The sequence below is a fragment of the Apteryx rowi genome, unplaced genomic scaffold (assembly GCF_003343035.1).
Source record: "Apteryx rowi isolate R43461 unplaced genomic scaffold, aptRow1 scaffold_411, whole genome shotgun sequence".
In the NCBI taxonomy this organism is placed as follows: domain Eukaryota; kingdom Metazoa; phylum Chordata; class Aves; order Apterygiformes; family Apterygidae; genus Apteryx; species Apteryx rowi.
In genome coordinates this window covers 259,907-285,010 of record NW_020450632.1, presented here as the reverse complement: position 1 = coordinate 285,010, position 25,104 = coordinate 259,907, and the positions used below count along the sequence as shown (strand labels likewise).

The following is a 25,104-nucleotide window of genomic DNA, read 5'->3' as shown; positions in this document are numbered from 1 at the left end:
CAGGGAGGGGCGGGAGGGGAGGGGAGCGGGGAGGCCGTGTTTTGCGGCAGGGCTGTCGTAACGACCGCGGCTCCCAGCCGTAAAGCACGGGGCGCCGCCGTTGAGCGGCGAGGGAAATTTGAAGCGAAAGGCGGCGCTGAGGGCGGCGGGCCGGCGGCATGGCGGGGACCGGCGGCATGGCGGGGACCGGCGCCGGGACCGGCTGCGGGGAGCTCAGCCTCATGGACAGGGGCGTTCAGAGGTGAGGAGCGGGGAGGGCGCCGCTGCCCCCTTGCCGCCGGCAGCTGCGGCCTTTGGGGAGAGGGAAGGCTGCGGCCATGGCGGGGGGGGCGCTGGGCCGGGGGCTGGCGGCTGCGGCCGGTCCCGGCCGGGTGACGCCGAGTTTCTTGTCCTCGCAGCTTGCTGGAGGTCTCCTTGAGCCCGGACCTGTGCACGCTCAACCTGCACTGCAACCGCATTGCCAGGATCGAGGGGCTCGGTCACCTCCGCAATTTGCAGCACTTGGATCTGTCGTCTAACCAAATCCGCCTCATGGAAGGGCTGAGCTCCCTGGCTACCCTGCGCTCGCTAAACCTGTCCTGTAACCTGATCACCAGAGTGGAGGGTCGGCATCTTTAGTTTCCTTCATTTAACAACTTATGAAATTTTCCTAGGAATTGTGTTAAAATCTGCCTTTGGAAAGTATGCATATAATTAAGGTTATACTAAGCTAGTCGTAATTACTAGCCATATTATGTTCCAAGTTTTCAAATGACTGCACAGTCTCTGTAAGCTTTATCATAGCTTTTCCTTCTCAAGTACAGTATCTTGCTATGATGTTCTCTATATTATGGTTGTAATTTGTAGTCACAATTTGTTGTTACTACTTTAAAAGCCTTACTTATTTTGCAAGCTTTGCTTTGATGAAAGCAGAACATCCTTCTGTAAAAAAAAAAAAAAAAAAAAAAAAAAAACAACTTACTCTGTTTCTTTTTCCCTTGCTTTGTTTAGGACTGGAAAAACTTCTTAATTTAACTATGCTGAATTTGTCATATAACTGCATACATGATCTCTCTGGTAAGTGACTTTGGCATGTTCAGTGCAATAAGAAAGGCTTGCCTCAATTTAATTTCAAAAAAATTGGCCAAGTGTGTTTTCAAAGGTTTCCAAAAGCTCAGCTAATTGACCGAACAGTGCTGCTAAAGGTGACAACTGCTGTGACTCTCAAGTTTCTTCCAATGTGGGTTGCTCTGAACTGGAATTTATTTTTCTGTGTTTGACCAGACTGAACTTCATCTCTGTAAATCTGGCCGTGTAGCTGCGAGTCTAGAGCTGCTCTCATTTAGCTTCATAGCTAATAGGGGAATAGGGGTGAAAAATAATTTAACATCATCACTAGATGTCGCATGCAGAACATGAGTTCAGGCAGCTGTGTCTGCCACAAGGTCTTAGCCTGCCTTGGTAAGGCTCCCACTGAGAACCGTGAAGTTCCTTTTTGTACAGCACAGCAACAGTATTCTCTGCTCTCTGGTAGGGTTACATAGCTTTTACATGAAGCAAAGCTGTGCTGTGTTCTATGATGTAGGCCAAAAAGAGCAAGCCCAGACATTTCTGCTAGAAACAGGTGTTTGTGGTCTTTCAGAGTTACAAATCAAAATTGACCTTTAAGTGAAACCTTTTTCAGTTTTCTTGTTACCTTCTCACTACACGCTAGGAACCACTGTGTGTCTCAGGAGCCTTGGTCATTCACTTCTTTTCTAGAGAAGAAAAGACAAAATCTTCAGTGCAGTGTTTCATTCTCCAGAAACTTAACTGTTTAGTTAAACTTTTAAAGTTTGTTAAGTTTTTGGAGTTCTCTGTGATTATTCTCATTTTTGACTGCTCTTTCAGGTTTGTAATCCTAAAACAAATAATTGCACATGAATGTGTCCATAGGAAATGGTTTAAAAAAAGGACTACATTATATTTTTCACATATGTACATTAAAGGACTACACTATATTTTTCTCATGTACATTCTATAATAATCTAACCTAAGTAAATCTGGAAGTTGAATAATTGTACCTATTAATTTGGTGAACAAATATGTTATTTCAATTTATTTGTTCTTTTTTTGAAATTATTAACTGTGAATAAAATGGATACTGAAGGCAAAGCTTTTTATTTCCATAAAGAACTGAATTCTACTTTTTTACTGTGCAGAAGAAATAAAATTTTAAGAGATCTTATATTGATAGTCATTATTAGTACTATGTGCACAAAATTTTGGCAAATCTTAATATTGTAGTTTCTGTATTGAACTGCATACTAGGTTCACACAGAAGTACAGTAAGCATTTCAAACTTACCTGCAAAGCGAAAAATAAAATTATCTTACAAAATACTTCCAAAAGATTAATCTTTCCTTTATTTAGGAAAAAATAAAACTTGAGTTACAATGTGATTGTTCTCTTCTAAACTATTTGTCTAAATGATCAACTGTTGTTTCTAATGAAGGTTTGAAGTTACAAAATCCATTGATTGGCTTGGTAAAACAAAATTGAAATTAACGTTTGTAACAACTTTGTTAATGAACTAAGTTACAACAACAAATTAACTTGATGCAAAATATGTTCATTTTTATGAGCTTCTTAACAGTTAAAACATACCTGTTTCTTTAAAGTTAGTGCTCACAACTAGCTTGGGTGKTGTAGTGTCCTGTTATTAATATACTTAGCCAGGAATGCAGAGCAATAGTTGTTACATCATTTCCAGTTATGATGTGTTGTTTACTGACTATTTTTCAACAAGATGCTATTTGGTCCAAGTTCAGTGGTCTAGGATCGTAACAGAAATCACTATTTTGTGTTTTTATCAAATTTTCAGGTTTTCAGCGCCTTCATGGAACCAGTCATAAGCTTAGTCGTATTGAACTTCACAGCAACTGCATAAACAATATTAATCACTTACTTCAATGCACAAAGGGGCTGCGCTCTTTGACCAATCTCACATTAGAAAAAAATGGAAAGACCAATCCAATTTGTCACACAGAAGGTATGGATCTCATTTTAGGTAATCACTTTATGCTCTGCAGGTCAGTGATTTCCCTTAAACTGTAAGCCAGGTTCTGAAGCTTGTAAATTAATTCCTAAATTGGCCAGCCTGCAGAAATCTAAATTCTGTCAAAATGAATTTGTTCTACATAGACAAATTTCTCTTTCTTTCCACCAGGAATATTTTCAGAATTGTAAATCTGGTTGTATGTTTTGATGAGGTCCAACTTCTCATACATTATTTTAGGTTAAGGCAAGAGATGTAAAGAGAACTATAGGAACAGAAAGTATTGCAGAAATAGGAGGAAGGGAGTGTGAATATTATAGAGTGGGAGGGTGGAAAGTGTAAAGAATGACTACAAATACATAAAATGGAGAAAAAGGGAAGACACAGGAAGCAGATGGTCTGCTGTTAGAAACCTCACGAGAGAGATCAGTAATAAACACTGTTAGCCCGTCCTTTTCCCACAGCTTCAGTAAGCAGTGATAGACTGTAAGATGCTCCATGGTAATTAGCAAAATCYGTGCCTGTTTTGATGAAACCACTTAGGCAGCTTGGAGAGAAGTTCAAGGACTGCTTGTGGATACATCATTTTCAAGTATTTAGTTTAGAGCTCCTGTGGGTTTTTTGTTTTGTTTTCTTGTTTGTTTGATTTTTTTTGAGCCAAATAAACACTACACCCTGAATTCAAACAAGCTACATTGCAGCATCTTGTCCCCCTACTTCCTTGAGTTGAGGGCTTTGCTGTGAAGATTTTCAGTCTGACTAAAACTGTCTGCTCTCTTTTCACAAAGATAAAATTTTTGAGAGTTTGTAAAAATTCTCAATAGTTTTTTTTTCTTCTTGCTTGTGCAACTGCAATACGCTGATATCATAGTGGCAGGGAAATCCCAGTGTAGACCAGGAATGTGGAGATAGCTTCCCAGATCATCTATTTTGTAATGTTTCCTGTTAATAGGCTTTATGGGTGGGGAAATGGGAGCAACACCTAGATAACTCGCTACTCCTTTTCTGCTCAAATTATGCATTGCATTTTTAATAGATGATAGGGTACCTAGAGTACACCAGACATCTTTCACACATTCATTTCAGTTTAAATGTGATTTTTTTTTTTTTTTCCCCCTCAAGGTTACAGAGAAATTGTTCTTCAGACTTTGCCCCAGCTAACAGTTCTAGATGGAAGAAATATTTATGGTGAACCAGTAGACTTGGCAGAAGAAAACTTGCAGTGTTTAGATGATATTTTGGACTGTTTGGTTTCATCTGCATCCCCCCTGTACAAAGATAAGGTGCTATAGTTTGTGTGTACTGATCTTAAAATTGATACACCAGGTTTTTATATTGCATACAACTCACTGATGTTGGGGGCTGTCTTTCATTTTAATAGAACTATGCTACATTATCAGTGGTGACACCTCATATTGACCAGGCATTAGCTCATTTTCATCAACGAACAAGAATACCGCTACAAAGTGCTGTCAGCTCCTCTACAGAGGCCATCTCATCTTCAGAACTGGAAAAGGCTGAACTGGATAAAATACAGAGTGAGATGAGGATTAAGAAAATAGAAGATCAAATTTCACAGATACTGCAAAAGGTGATTTCCCCCCCCCCCCCCCGCCTCCTTTAACTGTACAGAAATTTTTGTTTGTAAAATGAGGTGTGTCTTCATGGTGCAGAAGTTCACCATGACTGACTGGAGTATTTATACTGGTAGGTATGTGCTGACTTTGTGCTGATGTGTACTTAATGATTTTGAAAAACTGTAAATAAGATAAAAGCAAGACTTTAAAACTGAAGATTGTACTTTGAATCGTGAAAACTTCTGTACTGAATAAAAAACATAGTATATAGGACTAGAGAACTATCTGATTATGTTATATTGCATAGAAGATTGTTTTCTGGGTTTGTTTACTCTGAAGCCATTAATATATGTAATTAAACCAAGGCAAAATATGAAATGCAGTCAAATGGCTGGATTACAAAGTTTGTGAAAACTAATTTTGCTAAATAATAGGTCAAGCTGGTGTCATACACAAGAAAGCATACCTAACAAATGTGTTGTCATAAGAATTTACCTTGTGCCTAGCATGTTTGCAAAGTTTTGGGTTTTTTTAAGTGCTGTATCTGTTTTATGTTTTATACCAAGCTTATTAATGTACTTCTATGCCTGAGGATTTTAATAAACATCAGGCATTTCAAAAAGAAACAACTACTTATTCTCAAGCATGCTGTTCTGTTGGCCTTATGTTCTGTTTAAAAATAACACAATGTTTTAGTAAGGAGGGAATGGGTAGTTTGGAAGCAATTATTTACTTCTCTATCAAAATTATGGTAAGTCTTAACTTTCCAAAGATAACACCTCAATAAGTGTTAGAGATTAGTCAATCAGAAATCTTAAAACGTGTAGATAAAACTTGGATCTGTTCTTAGGTTTCTGATGCTTCAAGAAAGGATGCTCCTCCAAATGTTCTCAAAGCTAAGAGAGACACAGATCCAACTTCTGAGAGCGAACGTGAGAGTGGGAAAGAAAACGACAGAAAGGTGGTGAAGAAAAGCAAGATCCCTACTTACCGTAGAGCTACCTTATCTACTAGGTGTCATGCTAATCATCCGAAGAGCAAAATAACTGACAGGTATTTCCAGGTTTGCCATATAAAGTCAAAATGAAGCTGAATGTTTTCAGGGTAAATGTAATTTAATTTGAAACGTTATACTGAAAGTGGTAGTTTGGATTGATTTGCTTCTGTTAGTAATGGTCTAAAAGTGTAGTTACTGAAGTTTCATAATAAATCTGTTGTTTAGGAAGACAATTGCATCAAACTCTTGAATGTTTCCTCCCCTCCCTTTAAATTATTTATTTATTTATTTATTTATTTATTTATCAGCTGGCACTGCTGATAAATATTTAATATATGGACACTTTTTCTTAGTCTGCCAGCCTGTTTCATATAATCTTTTATATCCTTGTTTCCCATATTAGTTTTTCATGTCTCTTGTTTTGTGAAATGGTAACATGTCTTTAAAATGGTATTTATATATAAACATTAGAAAACTAAGCTTATGGATTATTTGAAACTTTTTAATGTTCATTCTTCACTCACTTAATCATTTCCCTATATGAGAATTTTCTGTCTTTAGTTTAAAAGAAAACTGAGTTGAAGATGGGGAAAATGATCTTCCAAAATAAACACTTTCAGAATTCTAGCAGCTCAGTTTCATCCTTGTTTTAATTTATGGAGGCAGAATTCTGTTTATGTAAAAAAATATATATATATATTAATGACTGCTTGAGTCAAGTTTAAAAATATATATGTATACATTCACAGTCAGATTGGTGACCCAAGAATATGAATGTGATGAAACTGAGGATACTATAATAATTTATATTTTGATTATATAGTAAATATCAGAAGTATGTCAAAGAAAATAATATACATTGGACTGTATTAGTTTAGTCAGCCACTGCAGCTCTGCAACTACTCTGCCTCTAAAGTTGTTTCATAACTATCTGATAAGATGTTTTTCAAATAGCATCTATTGGTACTACATATTTTTACAGCTGAAGATTTGAGTTTAGTTGTTTGTTTCCTGACCAGTTTATACATTATTCTGTATGTGTATACAATTCAGGTTCTATGTAGAACTGTAAAAGTTTTGTTTTGTAAAAGTATCTGAATCCTTTGTACCTTTGATAATTTATAAGGAGATGCTTCAACTCTGCATATCCTTATATATATATATATATATATCTTGATTTTCTGCTGTTACAGGGAAGAGAGGGGTTCTTTAAAGTGTCCGCGCTCCAGTCAGAGAGACTCTCATGTCAGTTCATCATCGGATACTCCAAGCTTGGAAGTAGTGGGAAGAAGAGCTGAATTATTAATAGGAAAGCACAACCATACAGAAAAAGTAGAAGAAACTAATTCAAATGCCACAGAGGAATCAACATACCGAGTATGTTTTACATCCATTCAAGTTAAATGAGAGTATGTTTTTACCTGAAGTCAAGCATATGTCTCCTGGTGAAACTCTAAAATCAGAGGTGACAAAAGTAATTGCATATAGATAGCATCAAAAAATAGTGAAGTTCTTAAATTCTCTTCCTGCTGATAGTATATTATATTTAACTTTCAAGGGGAGGTTTAGCCTGTTCAGAGCCTTGTCTCTGTCTTCCATCTGTTCCAGAAAGACCAAGAAATCCTGTTCTACAATTGTGAATATAGTTTGTCAGTTTTGGCTACATTTGAATATTTCCTAGTAAGCTAATGTTTAATATATTCTTGCTTAGGCACTGATTCAAGAACTGGATCAGGAGAAAGAAAGGAGGTGGAAAGCAGAACAAGCTGAGAAGAAATTAATAGAGCATGTCAAAGAACTACAGAAACATGCAAAAGAAGAAAAGAATATTCAGAGTATGGCTGTGTATACTACAGATAGGTAGGGAAGCAAAGTGCTGTAGGTTTTTTTTTTTTTTTTTTAATTGAGTCAGTGTGTTTATATGGCTCAAGAAGTGAGAACAGTTTTAAAAATATACTTGGAAAATGATGCATCAAGAAGTATTGCTAGAATTTCTCTCAGTGCTACCTAGTGAAATTGTTCCTGCTACTGTGCTGTAAACAAGTGCAGTGCAAAACCTGATGGGTTGTCGCTATTTACTTGAAAAGACATGGGAAAACAAGAAATTCTGACAGTATTTACTCCCCTATTCTTCCTCTTCATGTCTCTAGTATCAGTACACCACTTACCTCTAATGCTAGCCCTCTACTTTCTAAGCAATCTGTGTCATGATTGTACTTTCCCTTTCAGCTCATGCCCTGCCTGCTGGACCTTGCCTCACGTCGTACTTCCAGCTTTTTATTTCCAAGCTCCCATTCCGTCTGTACGCACAGTTCTCTATCTTTCCGGTGTGGTGCAGTTGAACAAAGGAATTTCTGGCAGACCAGAGTCAGCCAATAGGGAATATGTTGTCCCAATCTGGTCTAGCATATCTTTGTACAGACTGTCATCCTAATCCTTATCAATTCTGGCCAACATTCTTCTCTTCTTCAAAAGTTCTCCCTTCCAACAAAGTATTGTATGTTGTCAGTGATGTTTGGAGATAGCTGCTCTATTTGTCCTCTTCTTAATTGCGCTGTATGTATAAAAGGCACATTTGCTTTCTTGTAAGAAAGAAATGAGCCAAATGTTTTCCGAGTTACCATCTGACTGACTGTATAATACTTTCCATTTTTTTTTCCTTTTAGCTTTAGGTTCATTTCCAGTGTTCGTTTGTTATCACCTTGCATAAGAGGCTTAAGCTCCTTTTCTTTTGGGATTGAAATAGCCTTAAATATCCCAATAATGTTTGATAAATGATCTAAGTTTTCTAAAGTAAATCTATCAAAATTTACAAATTGATATTATTCAGTTCCTATATAAAGAAATGACCTTCCCAGTATGACTTCACTTTAAGGACATATCTATCAGGTTGTCTCCAACTCAGTTTCTTTTAAAGTTAAGCTCAATGTAGTCATGCTACACATTTCAGTAATATTTTACATATTATTAAGCAGTCCTGCATTGTGATCCTGCACATAGTAAAACTCAGCAAAGAAGAGCAAAGTGCAACACTTCAAATGTGTTTTTTTTCTCAGTGGCATCAGACTAAATACTAACATAAATATTAGGTTTATAACAACTTTATTGCATTAATTTTCAGGTTAAAGGAATTGATATTGAAAGAGAGAGAGGTTAAAACAAGATTGCAAGCAGATGTCCAGCAACTGAAAGGTGAAGCCGAAAGACTTACTAATGAGTTAAATCAGGCAAGAAATAAAGAAGCAGAATATCAGAAGGCCATGCAAGCTTTAGAAGAAACACTATCCAAGATGGAGAGACAGAGGTTACAGCAACGAACAACAGAGGTAATATTTTTCATGAGCGAATAATATGATGGTGACAGGAGGGCTACTAAGTTCCTAGATATTAATAAACATGAGATGTCACAAGCCTTAAGCCTGAGTTTTTCACAGTAAAAGCTGATTTTTCTACATAGTACTAGTTAATAACAAACATCTATTTTAATTGTTAAGTAATGTCTTAGCCTTTAAAAAGGGAAATATATTTCATGTGACATGTTGTCTTTAAGATAAAAGAGATTTAGTCTTATGTGCTGAGCACAGAGAACTGGTATTTTCTGAAACTATATAGTACTGAAAAGAGATTTCTTAAAATGTTGTTTAAATAGATAAAGATTTTGTAACAGCACTAGTGAAATGGAAATCTGGTGGTTCTGTTTGTTTTGCTGATATAAAGAATTATATGTTTCTAACTGCATCAAAAACAAATCAGCCATTGCTGAGAACTTATTTTAAAGTTTCTGGGGTTTTTTGTTTGCTTGTTTTTTACAGCTGGAGAAGATGATGATGCTTTTGTTGCCAGAGGCTCTTTATTCATTACGCAAATAGATAAAATCAAGATGTTAGACCAGATACAGCCACTGTTTTTGACTGAAAAAACTCATTCCATAACTCTCAGGGACCAAAAGCTGCACTCGCCAGTATCTGACTTCCTATTGTTTAATTATCTTCCTTTATCAGGGTTCCTATGGATCTAGAAGTGATCTTCTGTTCAGAGCACATACCTACTTGTCACTTTGAAAGAACTAAATTAAGTGATGATTTTCTGTAGAGAAGAGGAGACTGTTTTCTATTTCTTTTTCTTTGAGAAAGGAAATAACTTAGTGCTATATAAGGCTTTTTTTTTCTTTTTAACAACTTTGTGGAAATAACCATCTTTACTCTGAATAGCAGTGTCATTGTTTTTAGTATCTGCAAAAACTTTATTACGGGAAGATCTTTGCTCCTGTCTTTAAGATACTGTAGAGAAATACTCTTTATTTATGTTTCAAAGAACAGTCATGATCTAAAACTGAATTGTCTCCTTTTGAATGTTCAGATTTAATATATCTATAGTGTATTTTATCAACTTTAATAGTAACTAATTCTGGAATACTTTATAGAGCTCTTCTTGTAGTACACATGGAAAGTTAGCTTGCTGTTAAGGAGATGAATATGCTACCTGAAACTTTAGCCATCAGTGATGAATGACAATTACTCTATATACTTGCTGTTTAAGTATTTAAGTCAACGTGACCAGATTACTGCTTCAAAGGATGCAAGACACTTATGTTATTACCCTATTTGCTGGCTTTCTTTAAATGCGCATGGGTTCTCACTTGATTTTTTTGGTTTTATGTTCTTCAATTTAAGAGACAATTGCTTCATTTCATCTCCAAAACAATAGGGATACAATGGGATGTGTCTAAATGTTACTCAAGAAGAGACTTAACATGTAAAATATGAGGATTTAGAAATAAACATACACAAGCCTCACTACAAAGTTTATAAAGCGGGAGGGGGGATAGTAATGTAATTCTGAAAGAAAATAGATTTTGTTTTTGTTTAGTTTTTTCTTCCAAGAGTTCAAAAGTAAAGTAGGTAGTCTTTGTTGCATCCCAGCTCTGCCCTTGGATAACTAACACCTAGAGTAGTCTTGAGTAGTTCATTAATCATCAATGACCCACAGCTTTGGTACCCTGGAAAGCAGAGAGTTTAGAATTGGGTAAGTACAGAATGTGGAGGGAAAGATGTGCCAAATGCTTGCTTTGGAGGACAGGTTGACAAGAAAGTTAAGTGATTAGCACTCACTGCTTAAGCACACGATGGAGATGGATTTTTCAAGTAATGATTAGGAGGAGCAGGAGCACCTCTTCTCATCACCTCTGTTTCTGTCCCATGTTCTAACTTGCAGCCTTCTGAAATGTCTTGATTCTCTATTTCATGAGTAAATAAAACCTTTTTTGTAACTTTTTCCATATGATCTTTCTTTTCTACTTGTCAAGTCAAAAGAGACACTTTGTATGTAAAAAGCCTCATTATAGAAAGTAATTCCTCATGAAAGTTTGCATCAAATGGAAAAAGTGAAGTATGCCATCTTGTGTTCATGCTATGATTCTGTTTTTCATAAGGTCGCTAGAAGGCAACGTTGTTCAGCAATGTTAAAATGTAAAATTCAGCAAGATGCAGACTTTAATGATACCTGTTATAACTGGAGTGTTTAAAAAAATGGTAGTGTTGAATACATCTAAAAATATTTTCCCTGAAACTAATACAAGAGTTTGTAATTTGAGGAAATCATTCTGGCAATATACGTGTCCACTTCTAAGACAGTTCTTCAAATTAAGTAAGTGTCCATGGTTCTTCACAGAAGTTTGTTTTTTGTTTTGTGGTAAGTTAAGCTAGCATTTAAGTGTAAACACGTATATTTAAACTTCTGCAAGTGTAACAAAACATATAACAATAAAAAAATTAAAGCTTTGTTTGGGCTAGATAATGCTATAAAATTCCATAAAGGAATTCCAAATTCCATAAAAGAATAGATGACAATTTTAAGAATCTTGTTCCTCTCATTTTTATGAATTCTCCACAGATGAAACAGATTCAAGAAGCAGAACTTAAAGCATCAGCAAATGAAAGAGAAGTACAGTTGCTCCGGATATCTCTTCGACAACAGAAGGAGAAGGTAAAACAACTACATGAACTTCTCATATTAAGAGAGCAAGAACAGAGGTATGGAGTTTTTTACTTTGTTTTCACAACAGACTAACGGAGATGTTAGTGTTGCCAACCTGTGTTGTTTGAATGTGTTCTGCCAGATTTGTGTGGGGTTTTTTGTTTTTTTGTTTTTTTTAAAGGAGAGATGCTCTCAGTAAAAAATGYAGATTGTCTTTCCATCCATATTATTCTTCTAATAAGAATGTCTTCAGATCTTTTAGTCTTCTGACTTGGAAGTCCACATAGGCAAATTGTGTTCTTCCAGTCTTTCTTTTGGTAGGTTCTTGTATTATTAGATGGCTGAAATTATGTTGTTTAAAATACTTGCTCTTTAATCCAGGAAAAAATCAGGTAGAAATAGAATTGCATTTGATCATCTGAAGGTCTGCATGTACTACAATAATACAAAATGTTCCCCCCAAAGTATCAACTTTTATAGCATTTCGCTTTAGTGCGGATGGGTGGTTTTATTGGCTCTTTTCCCATTTCTCTTTCAAATTTGCCTTTTTTAGAGAATACTTGACCAATTTTTTTACTTTCTAGGTAACACAGTCAGATATGTGTAAGAACTAGAGAAAGCAGTGCTGTGTAATATAATAGTGTGTGTGAGAAGCTTAATAATAAAATAAGTTGATAATACTTGCTCAGCTTTTCAAGGATAAATGTATACAAATACCAAGAYAATTTCAGGTATAAATGGGGAGGATCTGATAATTGCGTTTTGAAAACTTTCAATTATTCCCTCATAAATCCCCAAAAGATTTAATATGAAGGACAGCAGATATGTTTTGTGTTGTGCTTTAAATGATGAATAGAAATGAATATAAAAGACTTAAGTTACAGGGTGATTTTTGCTTCAACATGCTCCTATAGGGATGCTTCCAGACAGGAAGGAGACAGATATCCTGGAGCCCTTTTGGTCCCGGTTGTTGCTACTCTTCAGGTTTTGGGGTTGAGTAAGGAGCAATGATTTTTGGTTGAGGGTGATTTCCCAAGTCCCTGTATGTCTTCCAGGTTCCTTGGTTCCTTGCTACATCACTAACGGCGAAAGAGCAATTGAATAATTTCTACTAAAATTTGAATTAAAAAGCAAGGTTGTTCCTTTCTGTGGATGTTTTAATAGTAGGTCAACATACCTTTCCCCATCCCAGGGCCAATGTCATGGAGGGCTGAAATCTGTCAGTGAAACTAAGCAATGCGTCTCCCTTAATTATGTAATTCATTATGCTTTTAAGGAATATTAAGAAAACCAGCTAAAATAGCATTGCTGGATGCTGCAGTTCCTGTCTTATGTATATTGCTTGGTAACTCCAGGAAAGAATTTGAAACTCGAGTTGCTTTAAATGGACCTGAATTCCAACATGTCTTGTCAAAAGAAGTGGCTAAAGAAGAGCAGAGGCATGAAGAGCGTGTTAAAGAATTTCAGGAGAAAATTAATGTGTTAAACCAGAAGTATATGGAGTTAGAAGATGAATTTCGTTTAGCTTTGACTATTGAAGCAAAAAGGTTTAAAGAGGTAAGACTAAAAGAGTATTCCATTTTGAACTGGGTAGTGTTGAGGAGCTCTTAAATTTGAGTGTCAAAATCTTCTGATCTTAAGGTCTTAGTTCTAAGGATTCATCTAAAATGCTGGTAGTAAGCTTTGAAATAACATTTGGTATCTATGCTCTAAGCTTAAGCTTTGATAAGTCAGCACTCAAAAAACCCTGCATTTCTGTTTATAAATAAAAGTTAAAATGAAATTAGGGAGACTCCTCTCAGGTGGTAATAATTTTTTAGAATATGTTGATCTGCTAATAGAATATTTTATTATAAAAATTCTCTTTTTTGGGGGGGAGACAGGAAGGCTATGTTTACTTGTTTATTAGTGTATTTAATAACAAAGCTCCTTGTTTTAATTTTCAAAGTTCTTCTGGAATTTTCTTGCTAAAGTCGTTAAATAACTTATTTCTATGGGTAGTGTTGATGCCATTTTATATGGAAATTAAAATGAACAAAAAAATTAAAATGTTTCATCTTTAAATTGTTTTACTTCATTTAAATCAGCTGGATACATGGGAGAAAAGGGGAAAGAGAAGACTTTTTTTAACCTTTCAATTATTTTTCTTAATGTGAATTCAAACTATTTTTCCTTGTAAGTGATTCTTTCAAGATTTCAGTGTTAATCTTGAGTGAGGTGAAACAAGGCTTTTTTTTTTCCCCTCAGACTATGATTTTTTTTTTTTTTTTTCCCCCCCCCCCCCCGAATTTTTTTCAATTTTTGTACAAATTTGTAGCTAAGCAGAACTGGCTTAGTGAGTTGAAATATCATCAAGGAACTGGTAGAAAACTAGCTTTGGATGTTTATTAATTTCACATGCTTCTGATCAATTTATATTTCTTCCTTTATTTGAAATTCTAAAGTTATTTGTGTGTGTGTGTGTTTGTGTGTGTGTACGCTACTTTTTTTTGTTTGTTTTTTGAAGTTAATATTTTTCAAGGGTGGTTCTTATCTTAAAACTTTAGGTTAAAGATGCTTTTGAAAATGTTGCTGCAGAGCTAGCTGAACATCAACAGGCCCTCTTTCAGTCTGAACAAAAGGAAAAACAGATGGCAAGTCTGATCCAAGACCTGACAAGTATAGTGAAAGAACAGAAAGCAAAGATTACAGAATTATTAAAATCAAAGCAAGAAGCCACAGCAAACCTCAAGGTATTTGTTTCAAAACATTTCAACTACACACATGTACATATGACTTTTTGTAACTTTTTGTGTATAAAAGTAGTAAGTCTATACAAGGTAGGTTAACTGAAAGATACATGTTTCCTATCACACTAAAATCCAGTACTCAGTATCCACATCAACCTTTATTTTTACATCATGCCACTTCCTGTTTCTCTCAAACACTGAGCTCGCAATATAGCAAAATCTAAACAGACATTTGTGTCCCCACAAGTTCTCTTCCTGCTTGTGAGTGGTAGCATATTATATATAGTTAAGTGGTCACTCTAAACTGATATTTACAAACCTATGTTAGTATCTGTGAACTTTTGTAAGCTCAAAAATAATGGAATATAGTTCTTCTGATAAAATATTGAGAGGCCACTATATACAAAGTAAAAGCTAGATTGCACTAATATTCAAATGTAGTATTGGCAACATAATACCTCAGAATTACATGAAATTAGCAATATCAAAGTCATTATCTAACAATTATGTATAATTTTAATGTTAAACACTGTGGGCACAGTTGCTTTATCTTGTACTGCTAATCTATCATATAGTACTATGTTATCCACAAGTAGGATAATAGATATTCTGAGGAACATGTAACTATTTAACAACTTCTTATAACAGTCCATATATCAGGGCCATTATCTATACAGTGCAGCCTCTGCATAGCTGTTTCTAGTCTCCTTGCTGCAGGTTGCTGTTTTGATGTGCAAACAGTGCTGATAGATTCCTGCTGATAGGATTTTGCTAGTGAGTGGTGTTGCTTTAAAAAAAATTTCTTGAAAAAGTACAAGAAGTACAAAAAATAACAATGTTAAGCAGCTGTAATCTGTAAAACACTAAAAATAGCCTGTGCGATTTATGATAACACTTTCTCATGAGAAGTGGAAGCTCAGCACAGCCTCTGTGGGGCTTTTTATTGTTTGTTTTTTAATATCTTACCTTGACTTTATTTGTCTTGTTTCTGACTTATTGTGTGTTTATAATTCTAAACAGTTTTTTTTTTATAAAGGCATCAGAAGTTTAAGATGACTATTTAGAAATCATCTTTACAAACAATTTTCTGGGAATGAATTATGTCTGTTTGAAACAAAACACCTGCATTTGCATCAAGAGATGCTTGCTTTTATCAGATAGAATTTTGCATGTAAGCAGAATACTCCTCAGTTAGCTTAATTCAGTGCATATCAGTATTGCTTTCCTAGCAAGTTAGAATTGATTGAAATTCTGAATACTTTTTTTAAAGGATCTTACTGCCTTTTCATGCAGTGTCGAACTGGAGAACTTGAAACTGTGGCTGAGGAGGACAAGCAGAAAGCTGTTCAAATTGAACTCCTGAAGAAGGAAAACGCAAAACTTACTTCTCAGCTGACAGCCCAGGAATCTCTGATTGATGGATTAAAAATGGAAAGAAAAATATGGGGACAGGAGTTGGCACAACAGGGTAAAATATAAAATTTTTGTTTTGGGATAAAAATACTGGTGTTTACTGTCATCCCTTTTCAAGTGAGCATTCCAGTATAGGTGTAATGATCACAGGGTCCATGTATGCTTTGTTGATGTTATCCAGTTGTATTTTTGCAAGTCATCTTTATATTTACTGTAGTACACAGGCCATTATGGGAACTATAACAGCAGTTGTGGGAGTTTGTACTATGCAGAGGACAAAAGAAAAATACTGTCACTTTAAATTGATAAGATTAAGGAATGCCACAAATACAAGAAGTCAAGCCAGTGCATTCAAAGGGCCTGGGTATAAATTGCACATAGGTATAAAAATGCAGTTTTTTTCCACTTACAATTTGGGTTCAGTTGTGAATACAGTTGTTGTTTCCCCAAAATCCTATTATATGTTATATGAAGCACTTCTAAATGTGAAACTTATGAAATATTTCTTTTCCTAAATAGTGTTATGTAAAGCTGCTTAACTGTCAGATAAGTCCAAAGTGAAAATTTCAGTAGACATCTTAAAAATAACTGACTTAAATATTGGATGAAAAAAGGCCTTGGTTTCTGCCCCCCACCGCAGTCCATATGACTCAATATAGAATTGGCACCATATTGTGGGTTCTTTGAGGTGGCTCGGGTCTGTAAGCACTATTATTTATGTCAAATAAGTCTTCAAAGGATAAAATACCATCCTTCAATTCTGTTTCCTCCCAGATATTACCTATGTACAGCCCTTCAGTGCTTCCTGTGGGCCAAATGATTGTGTCTGATTTTTAAATGTTTGTGGGTTTTTGGGTTTTTTTTTTTTTTTGAAATTACATATCTTGAAGTCATCCTTAAAACAAGTGCTCTAGTGTGAATATCCTGTTTTATCCAGGAGCTCATCTTGCTCAAGATCGGGGAAAACTGGAGGCAAAAATTGAGGTTTTAACAAATGAGATTGAGATTTTAAAAAAGCAAAAGGAACAGGACAGTGATGCTATAAGGATTAAAACCAAAATAGTGGATGATCAGACGGAAACAATTAGGAAATTAAAAGAAGTAAGTCAGGTGCTTGACAATTACTGTGCTTATAGAAAATAAGACTTGCAGTGAAAGTTATGGTATAGGCTCTGACCAAAGCTGGCTCCACACTCCCTGTTTTACCAATTCTGAAAGTCTAAGGAGGCTGTCAGCAGCAACTGAGTTCTTTGAGAGTGGAAGAGAACCTTGTATTAACTTGATGGACTGTCAGAGGCTTTACTTTGAATCTCTCATTGAAACATATTTATGTAAAGACTTGTTTCTCTTTGCCTCACTTCCAAACAAGCTATTCTTGATGAGGATTTTGAAAGATAAAAAGTAGGAAAGCATAGTTTTTCTCTTCATGTTTAAAAAAAAAACTAAACTAAAATTTGCTTCATGTTTACAATGTAAATGTTTTTTCTCTATTCCATTGCTTTTGTAATTCAGTATTGTAACAGTGGAGCAACTCTTTTGGTCCATTTATTCTATTCATCTCATTTAGAGCCTCAAGCCTTTAGCTTATTAATCAGAATAAAGCTTATGGTATGTTAGCCCAGTCAAGATTGGATACATTATTTGTTAAACTATATAAGTGTGTTCTTAAGGGTTACAGAATGTAATTTATATATGTAGAAAAAATTGTTGTATTAAAATCAAAATATAATAACATAATACCACTATTTAGTCAGATTATTTAATTATGTTTATAAGAGTGAACTTTCACATATCAGTTTCTGATTTATTCCAGGGTAGAATAAACAGATATCAGGTAACAATGTTAGACTGAAGAGGTTTTTTGTGTTCTAAAATATTTGTCTTCTAAAGGGTTTAAAAGAAAAAGATCAACAAATTAGAAAACAACATGAAGAAAATACTGAAGCTCAAAAGATTTTTCAGATACAGTTGGATGAAAAAGCTGCTGAATTTGAAGAGCTAATGGAAAAATTAGAAAGGCAAAATGAAAGAAAAGAGGAGTTAAAGCAACTGCTAGAGGAAAAAGAAGTAGAACTTGCTGATGTTAAGAAAGCACACAGGTGATGTATACAGATAGAACTCTAAAGAGCTATTGCCAATTGTATGAAATGCTTCTCCTGTGAAATTTTAGCTCAGAGAGAACTTGCTTACTATTAAAACATAGAGAAATGTGGAAAAGTGGAAACAAGGAATACTTTTTCTGCACTCCTAAGAAGTGGTAAAATCTATATTCATTGTAAATATGTACATTTTATTTTCAGTGCACTGAAAAAGAAGTGGCAAGGTAAAGGAGAACTATTAAGCCAGCTGGAGGTACAAGTTAAACAAATGAAGGAGAGCTTTGATATCAAAGAGAAGAAGTTGATTGAGGAGAGAAATAAAAGTCTTCAAGCTCAGAAGTAAATACCTTAACATGAATAACTGTTCAGTTATTACAGAGTTTCAATTTTAATATGTATACAAAAAGTTTGATTATACCATGAAAGAATGCGTAATACCCTTTTAAGTACTCTCTGTTCAGAAGTAATTCTTTCTATACAGGTGGTTATTCCATGGAAGTAGCATTCAGTTACAACATTTATCCTTTAAACTTTTTAGCTGTATTCCCATTTTCTTAGGAAATGGTTAGATTCTACGCTCAGCACTCCCTAGGAGACATGTTCCACCACAGTGCTTTCAATTTACCTCTCTGACCGTCAGAAAACTCYGTGTGAGACTTCGGTGGTAGCGACTTGCATACAATCACTGCGCCTGCCGGCTGCAGTCACGCAGTGAAGGTGCACGTGCATGTGAGGTGCGGTCTCCTGACAGGGTGTCTGTAGCGGGGTTGCTTTGGGCACGGAGCCTGCTCACCACCAGGCTGCACAAGGCAGAATTGGTTGCAAGCTGCAGGTCAAGCCAAGCAAGCAACTGTGGCTGGCATTTGGGGTTAGGAGCAAGACCACTATGGTTTAGTACATGTCTGCACGGGAAGATGAATGTGCAAAGATCTTGTGAACAGTATAGGAAACTAGTAGGACTTATTAATACTTACCATCCTAACCAAGGGAAACAATCATTTGGCTGTTGCAGTAGGATTAAATGAGGATATGTGTGTGTATGTTTAAATTTTGAATAAATTTAGGCTGTTTAGTACAAACTGAAATATAAATTACTTGTCATTCTCTTCCCTTACAATTAGTAATGGGTTTTTAATTTCTTTTATTACTCCTCTTGTATTGTCGAATTTTTTAGAGCACTTAATAGTAAAATATGAGATGACTGGGAAACAAATATTCGCACCCCAGAAAATGATCAGGGATTTAAATGATTTTCAGTTACACTATATACTTTTGGCAGTATGGAGAAGTATGGTAAACTACTGCCTGTGATAAGCCTAGATTGTTAGTAGTATTTTTATTTTATTCATTTGCCCCTTTCTCTTATTTTTTCCTCCTTCCTCACAGTCTTCCTTAAGAAAGGGACTAGCTCTCCATTCAGACTGTATAAATAAGCAACATTAACCACATTGTTACTGAAGGAATGAGCTTGTATTACTAAGGATTTTTGCTTTACATTTTTAAGTGAAACACAGACTTTTTAAATCATTTTCACTATTTTTTTTTTAAGGAAGGTGAGGTTAAATTGTCATCTGATTAAGAAATGAAAGAAGATACCTTGATGACGTTTGATTTGAAAAACTCAAATTGTTGATAGTACTAGGTTTTGGAATAGTTGGAAGTTCAATAGTGAAACTGAAATTTTGTCACAGAGTATTGGTTTTGTTCAAAATTTTGCTGTAAATTAGTAGCACAGTGGAGAATAAGTTTCCTTGCTTTTTGTTGCTGCATGTTTTAGAATTTTCCCCCAAAAGCAGACTTAACATCCCGGAAGGGTATGTGTGATAGAGCCAGATTTGTCTACTTCACTTCTACAAAGCAGATACTTTTTCTGTTCTTGTGAAACATAAGCCCAGAGGCAATTTACAGGATTGCATAGTCTAGTCCTTACCTTCTCAGGAAGAAACACTGTCCTCTGTGATAAGTAAATGTGTGAAAGCACATGGAGTTCTTATCCATGTTGACAGTAGCAAGCCTGAATCTTTTTATTGTTTGCTAGTGATTAAATGCTTCAGCTAAGAAGAATACCAAAGCCCTAAACGTGATGCCTAAAACTAGAATGTGTTTTTGAGAAAGCAAGAGATCTTCTGAAGCTAGATATTGAAATAATTGTCTTGGTGCCCATGTTATTAGAAGCATTATCAAARGCAGAATTGGGCAAAGCATAATACTTTGTTTTGGCTGTCTGGTGGAGCGTGTTTTTTGGGGGGTTTTTTTGTTTGTTTGTTTTTTCCTTTTAGGGTTGCAATGGAAAAGCTTCATGCAATGGATGATGCTTTTAGAAAACAACTTGAGTCAACATTAGCCGCTCATCAGGCAGAACTGTTGCAGCTGGCAAATGAAAAGGAAAAACAAATTGAAGAAGCAAATGAGAAAGTAATTTTAATACTAAATTATTATGTGTTTATTTGTATTTTTATTCTACAGCTACCACAGCATGGTACTTCAGGTCACCTATTTATATCTGTATGGTTGATCTCTTCATGGAAGCAGCCCCAGTATAGTATTCTGTCTTTGTGCAGTAGGAGAATCTGTAGAATATTATAGTCATGAGGTTCTATATTCAAGAAAAGTAGAGTGCCATGCTATGCAGCTGTTGATAGTCAATACCTAAACATTCTTTATCTACAGAGGAAAGAGTAATGGTGATATATCAGATTATATCAGATTAAACAGTTACTGTTCTTGCCAGTATTTTCCTGATGTACTACGTTCTTTTTTTTTTTATGGTGTGATAACTAGAACTTTTTGTACATGGCAGATACTTTACTTTTGAAAACTGGCCATCTCCTAGCAAATGAATACTTTTTTTTAAAGCCAAACTCTGCTACTGCACATACTGGCAAAGGTAGTGTGTCAATTATTTAAACGTTTGATGCCATATATTATGGACTTTGTTTTTTCTAACTCAGAAATTGTTTATCGTATCCTGTCTTTATTTGTGGTGTTTCCATGCAGTTCCTCAAGGAAGTACTTTTACTTCTGATTACAGCTTTAGTCACAAATCTGTGCTATAATGTAAAGTTTATAACATGGGTTCTTTGCTAATATAAGTGCATAATTCCTACCTTTTTTATCAGTGTTAAAAATTGTCAAGATAGTGTTTGTTGGCATAATAAGGAAAAGCAAGAATTATATTTGATCTCTACATGCTATTTCAGGTTTACCATGTTGAAGAAGAAATGCGTCAGCTTCTGCAGGAATTGGCAGACAACAAAAAATCCATGGAAAATAAAATGAGACGACTTACAAATGCACTGAATGACATTCAACAAGATCTTTGAAACGGTATGCCTTACATCTGAGAGTTTTCCTCTTCTTCAATATATACACTAAGAAAGTGTATGAAGTAAACATACATACACTTTTTTTCCTTGTTTTCTTTGAAATGTTTTAAGAAAACATTCTCTGAGATGTATATTTTGAAGGTTCAGGAATCAGCCATAAGTATTTGTACAATATTTTTGTAATAAATTGTTATTTCTGAGTTGTGTATCTGGTATCCTTTTTTATGACTGTTCTGTCAAAGTGGCTCAGAACAAGTCTACTGAAAAGCACCATGTGAAGTTAGGAACGAGCATTATGTTTAATAAGAAGCAAGAAGGTAAGAACAAAGGAGGTCTAATACAAATAAAGTCTCAGCACAGGAATGGAAAAATGGAAAGAGAGGAGCTTGAAGATTTCCTCCACCACGGCAGAGAAAACAAACTTTTCATATTGAATAGATTGCTTCTGGGTTGTGGTGTTATGTTTCTTTTAACAAGTCAAGTTTTTAATACTGTGTTTTTATTTAATTAACATGCATTTGCTTCTAGACAAAATTATGGTTCTGGGACTTTAGGAAATCACCAAGTAACAAACATGGTCTTAATTACTGTTCCTACTTGTTTTAGTCCATTTTGGTTCTCTGTGGAAATAAGTTTCCAAACAGGCTTTTGAAAAGTAGGAGATAATAAACTAACATCTTCATATGGAAACTAATCATAAGCCTTATGTTAATATGATTATTTCAACTCCTCCGTGATGGCAAATATTTTGACTACTTTCTTTCAAAATCTCCAGTGCACTGATGCATTTATTCCATTTGCTTATTTTCAGAAGCTACTAAAAGGTCGTTACACCCCATAATCTGAAGTGTTAAATGCTGCAATAATAGAATCAATTATTTGTTGGTACACAAGGTGGAGCTATTTCTTCCCAACTCCAAACACACTGTCACTAAAGCAGAGAGGCCTGTTGCACCAATGGAAGTAGAAGCCCCTAAGCAGACTTTAACATGAGTTTGCTTTGAACTCAAGCATAAGCAAACTAATGTAGCATAAGCGTTATAAGCATTTTTGTGCCCAACAGCCCAGTAAAAATACTATTTGCTATTGCTATAATGGGCCACAGGCCCTTGGCTAACTGTGCAAGGCCTGTTAGGCTTGTTATCGACTTTTGTTATGAGAACTTGCTGTGTGAACCAGAGCTTGGTGCCAGGTGTCTCTTGTTGTGATGTACAGCTTAGGCATGGGATAGCAGCAAAGGCCTTGAAACATGGGCACAAGTTGAAAGCAGAGGCCCCAGCATCAAAACAACTCGCTGAGGGTCGGTGACTGGTCCTTGAAAAAGCACAACCTTGAGACCTGGGAAAAGACTGCTTTTGCTTTAAGAAAAGCAGCAGCAACTAAGACAGACACCTGCAGTGGCCTGGGAAAGTAACACCCCTCAACGCTGCACAGCAACATAGTCCCAGAGTGGGTAGAGTTCATGGGCCAGCAATTGTCTAGAAATTAAACTGTCTTATAAAAGGGTGAGAGCCCAGATTTGTGGGAGGGGGCAGAAAGAAGACACCCGCTTCAGCTCTGCCTCCCTTCAGCAAAGAGTTCCTGCATCTGGCCACCCYGGCTGCAGTGACTGAGACCACTGAGGACCATCACAGTCAGCGCTAATGATGCGGCATCAGCTCTACGGTATTGTACCATCACAGCGCGTTTAGGATATAGCTCTTAAGGACTGACTTCTAAATCTGTGCTAGCAGTGAATCTGTAATAATTAGTACATAGTGATAATGATTAATATGGGGTAAGAACTCCTAACACAACTGTGTTAATGATTGGCAATTAGTAAATTTTGCTGTAAAGCTTAAAATCAGTCTTATTTATCTGTCTTCTAAACACTCCCATTACAGCAATCTCTTGATTCCCTGATACTTAAATACATATAACAACATTACCTAAATGCAGAAGAAAATGTCTTTTCATTCTTTGCACTCTACACTCCTTCAGGAGCCACATTATTTGAGAAAATACTGATCTGGAAAACTGTTCTATAATATTTACGTGGATATCACTCACACAGARAGGTTGCTTTTTTGCAGCAGCATTTTCAGAATGCTTTTCTCACGTACTTACCAAGTGTCTTTTGGGGTACTTCTTTTTTTATTTGCTAATTATTTGATCCAGCCACAGTTTTGATGAAATAACTGAATTCCTGGAATGCATCAGCAGGATAAAAGAACTTGATCTTATCCTTTTTTAATTTATTAACATAAATTCAGTTTTTATTCCAAAATTTTCATTCCATTACCATTTTTTGTTTTTGTCATAGAGAATTACTACTGTTTATCATACATTATTTTTGTTCCTTGCTCTGAGCTCACAAATCTCATACCATGGAACTTGGGTACATATGTGTTAGTAGTGTTTGTATTTTTTGTTTTTCAGCTGACTAATTCTACCTTTGGCGTTGTTTCCCACTTTGTGCTTCTAATTTCTACCTTGGGAATAGGACCTGAAATGATAAATTAATGAAATTATGGCATAGGTCAAAACTATGCCAAATTTTAGTACCAATTCACAAGGATAAATTTCAGCCTGAGATTATTGGAAGGTATTAAATAACTAAATGAAAATTAAATGAAATGTGAACTCTGTTCTTGTCAGAGGCAGCATATGTTCTTCTGCATTAATCGTGATAATTTAAAAATGATTGCTTTTATTAGATTCAGCTTTGTTTTCATTTCCAGACAAGATAATGCTTCTATTTAGATCAATATGTGTAAAATGGGTTAGCAAATTGTGTTACAGAAAACCTGCAGGAACGCAATTCAAGGCCCAGAAAGGGCACATATATATTTATATATATGCTATTGTAAAAATAGCATGCATATATATATATAATGCTTGCACAGTTTTGGTTTGCTTTGGGTTTGACTTCATTTTACTAAGACAAAGGACAAAACATCAAGTCACGTAGCCAGCCTTGTTAATTATATCCCTTTGCCCATGATAAGTGGGATAAGAGTTGTTTATATAACAGGTTTTGCTTCCTAGATTTACTTGTGTTTGACTTTGTCTGCGCTCTCTTGTGAAAAAGCTATGTGGAACAAGAGTTGTTACTGCACAGAAAAATAGTGGCATAACTTAAACTACTGGGACTTTCCACTGGTGTAAAATGCAAGGATATTTCTGTAGGAGGCCTCAAATAATATTTTTTGATAATAACCTAATAACTACTGAAGAACTCAAACTCATGCAAAAAAAAAAAAATGTAGGCGGCATATTCATTATCTACCAGGTACAAAAGTTGCTACTTTTCATTGGTCCTCAACTGTATTTTATTAAGTAATCTCTGACCTCAGTTCTGAGCTTTGCTCATTTGAAGCAAGAGAAGCCCAGCTAGGCTGAAACACAGCAGCTGCTGTTATCTAAAACTAAGCTGCCCTGCACATTTTTCATTTGACCTGAGTGTGTTCGGAAGAGAGGGGCTGTATTCTTCCATTCTGTTATCACATATTACAGCAGTCTGCACAGTGGAAATAACTGAATACAGAACTATAAATAAATTACATTTCCACTTTTCAGAGTTGCCGTTGGAATGAAATGCATTTAAGGTCCAAGTAACAAACCTTCCAGGCCATTTTTAACAAGTTAAACAACACTCTAGAGAGATTTTTGTTTACACATAAAAAATGTTATTTGTCTGACTTTCCTTGAAGTTAAGACAACTAATTTAAAAGCAGACAAGAGTGTGTGAAACGTTTTACACGCGGCAAGGGCTAGCAAGGGTAAGGAAACGTGTGCTTGGGGGGGCACCTCGCTTTCTGGCCACCAGCAGGCACCCTACTGCGCTACCACAGGGCTTCTCCCAGCGGCCTTCCCCCCTCGAAGCGCGTCGCCYGAGCTCCTGCTTCACCTGCCGGTACAACAGGGGGAAGCCGAGCGCTCACAGCCCCACGCAGGGGCGCGGCAGGCCCCGGCCGGCAAGCGCCGCCCTG

At 35.8% G+C, this 25,104-nt stretch overlaps 2 protein-coding genes across 5 annotated transcripts in view; both read left to right on the top strand.

Annotated features, from left to right (window-relative positions):
- The first annotated feature begins 97 nt into the window (after positions 1–97).
- Positions 98–25,104, top strand: part of LRRCC1 (leucine rich repeat and coiled-coil centrosomal protein 1) — a 31,286-nt gene continuing 6,279 nt past the window's right edge. The window contains exons 1-21 of one of the 4 annotated variants that reach the window (XR_003255198.1): positions 99–241; positions 399–604; positions 991–1,056; positions 2,843–3,010; positions 4,139–4,299; positions 4,398–4,607; positions 5,444–5,646; positions 6,784–6,967; positions 7,302–7,450; positions 8,712–8,916; positions 11,483–11,622; positions 12,922–13,123; positions 14,113–14,298; positions 15,589–15,763; positions 16,646–16,809; positions 17,599–17,807; positions 18,009–18,146; positions 20,087–20,222; positions 21,008–21,134; positions 21,945–22,798; positions 23,552–23,717. Coding sequence is in view for 2 of the 4 variants with exons in the window: in XM_026075797.1 (XP_025931582.1) it covers positions 159–241; positions 399–604; positions 991–1,056; positions 2,843–3,010; positions 4,139–4,299; positions 4,398–4,607; positions 5,444–5,646; positions 6,784–6,967; positions 7,302–7,450; positions 8,712–8,916; positions 11,483–11,622; positions 12,922–13,123; positions 14,113–14,298; positions 15,589–15,763; positions 16,646–16,809; positions 17,599–17,807; positions 18,009–18,146; positions 20,087–20,222; positions 21,008–21,130 (3,108 nt within the window). In the remaining 2 variants the exon portion in view is untranslated. Of the gene's footprint in view, positions 242–398; positions 605–990; positions 1,057–2,842; positions 3,011–4,138; positions 4,300–4,397; positions 4,608–5,443; positions 5,647–6,783; positions 6,968–7,301; positions 7,451–8,711; positions 8,917–11,482; positions 11,623–12,921; positions 13,124–14,112; positions 14,299–15,588; positions 15,764–16,645; positions 16,810–17,598; positions 17,808–18,008; positions 18,147–20,086; positions 20,223–21,007; positions 21,340–21,944; positions 22,799–23,551; positions 23,718–25,104 lie in introns of those variants that run through there. The other 3 variants (XR_003255199.1, XM_026075797.1, XM_026075796.1) reach the window with 3 other exon arrangements.
- The window catches only part of E2F5 (E2F transcription factor 5), a 19,457-nt gene continuing 15,414 nt past the window's right edge, over positions 21,062–25,104 (top strand). The window contains exon 1 of the mRNA XM_026075801.1: positions 21,062–21,134. Within this exon, the coding sequence (XP_025931586.1) occupies positions 21,108–21,134 (27 nt within the window). The 5' untranslated portion in view covers positions 21,062–21,107. The remainder of the gene's footprint in view (positions 21,135–25,104) is intronic.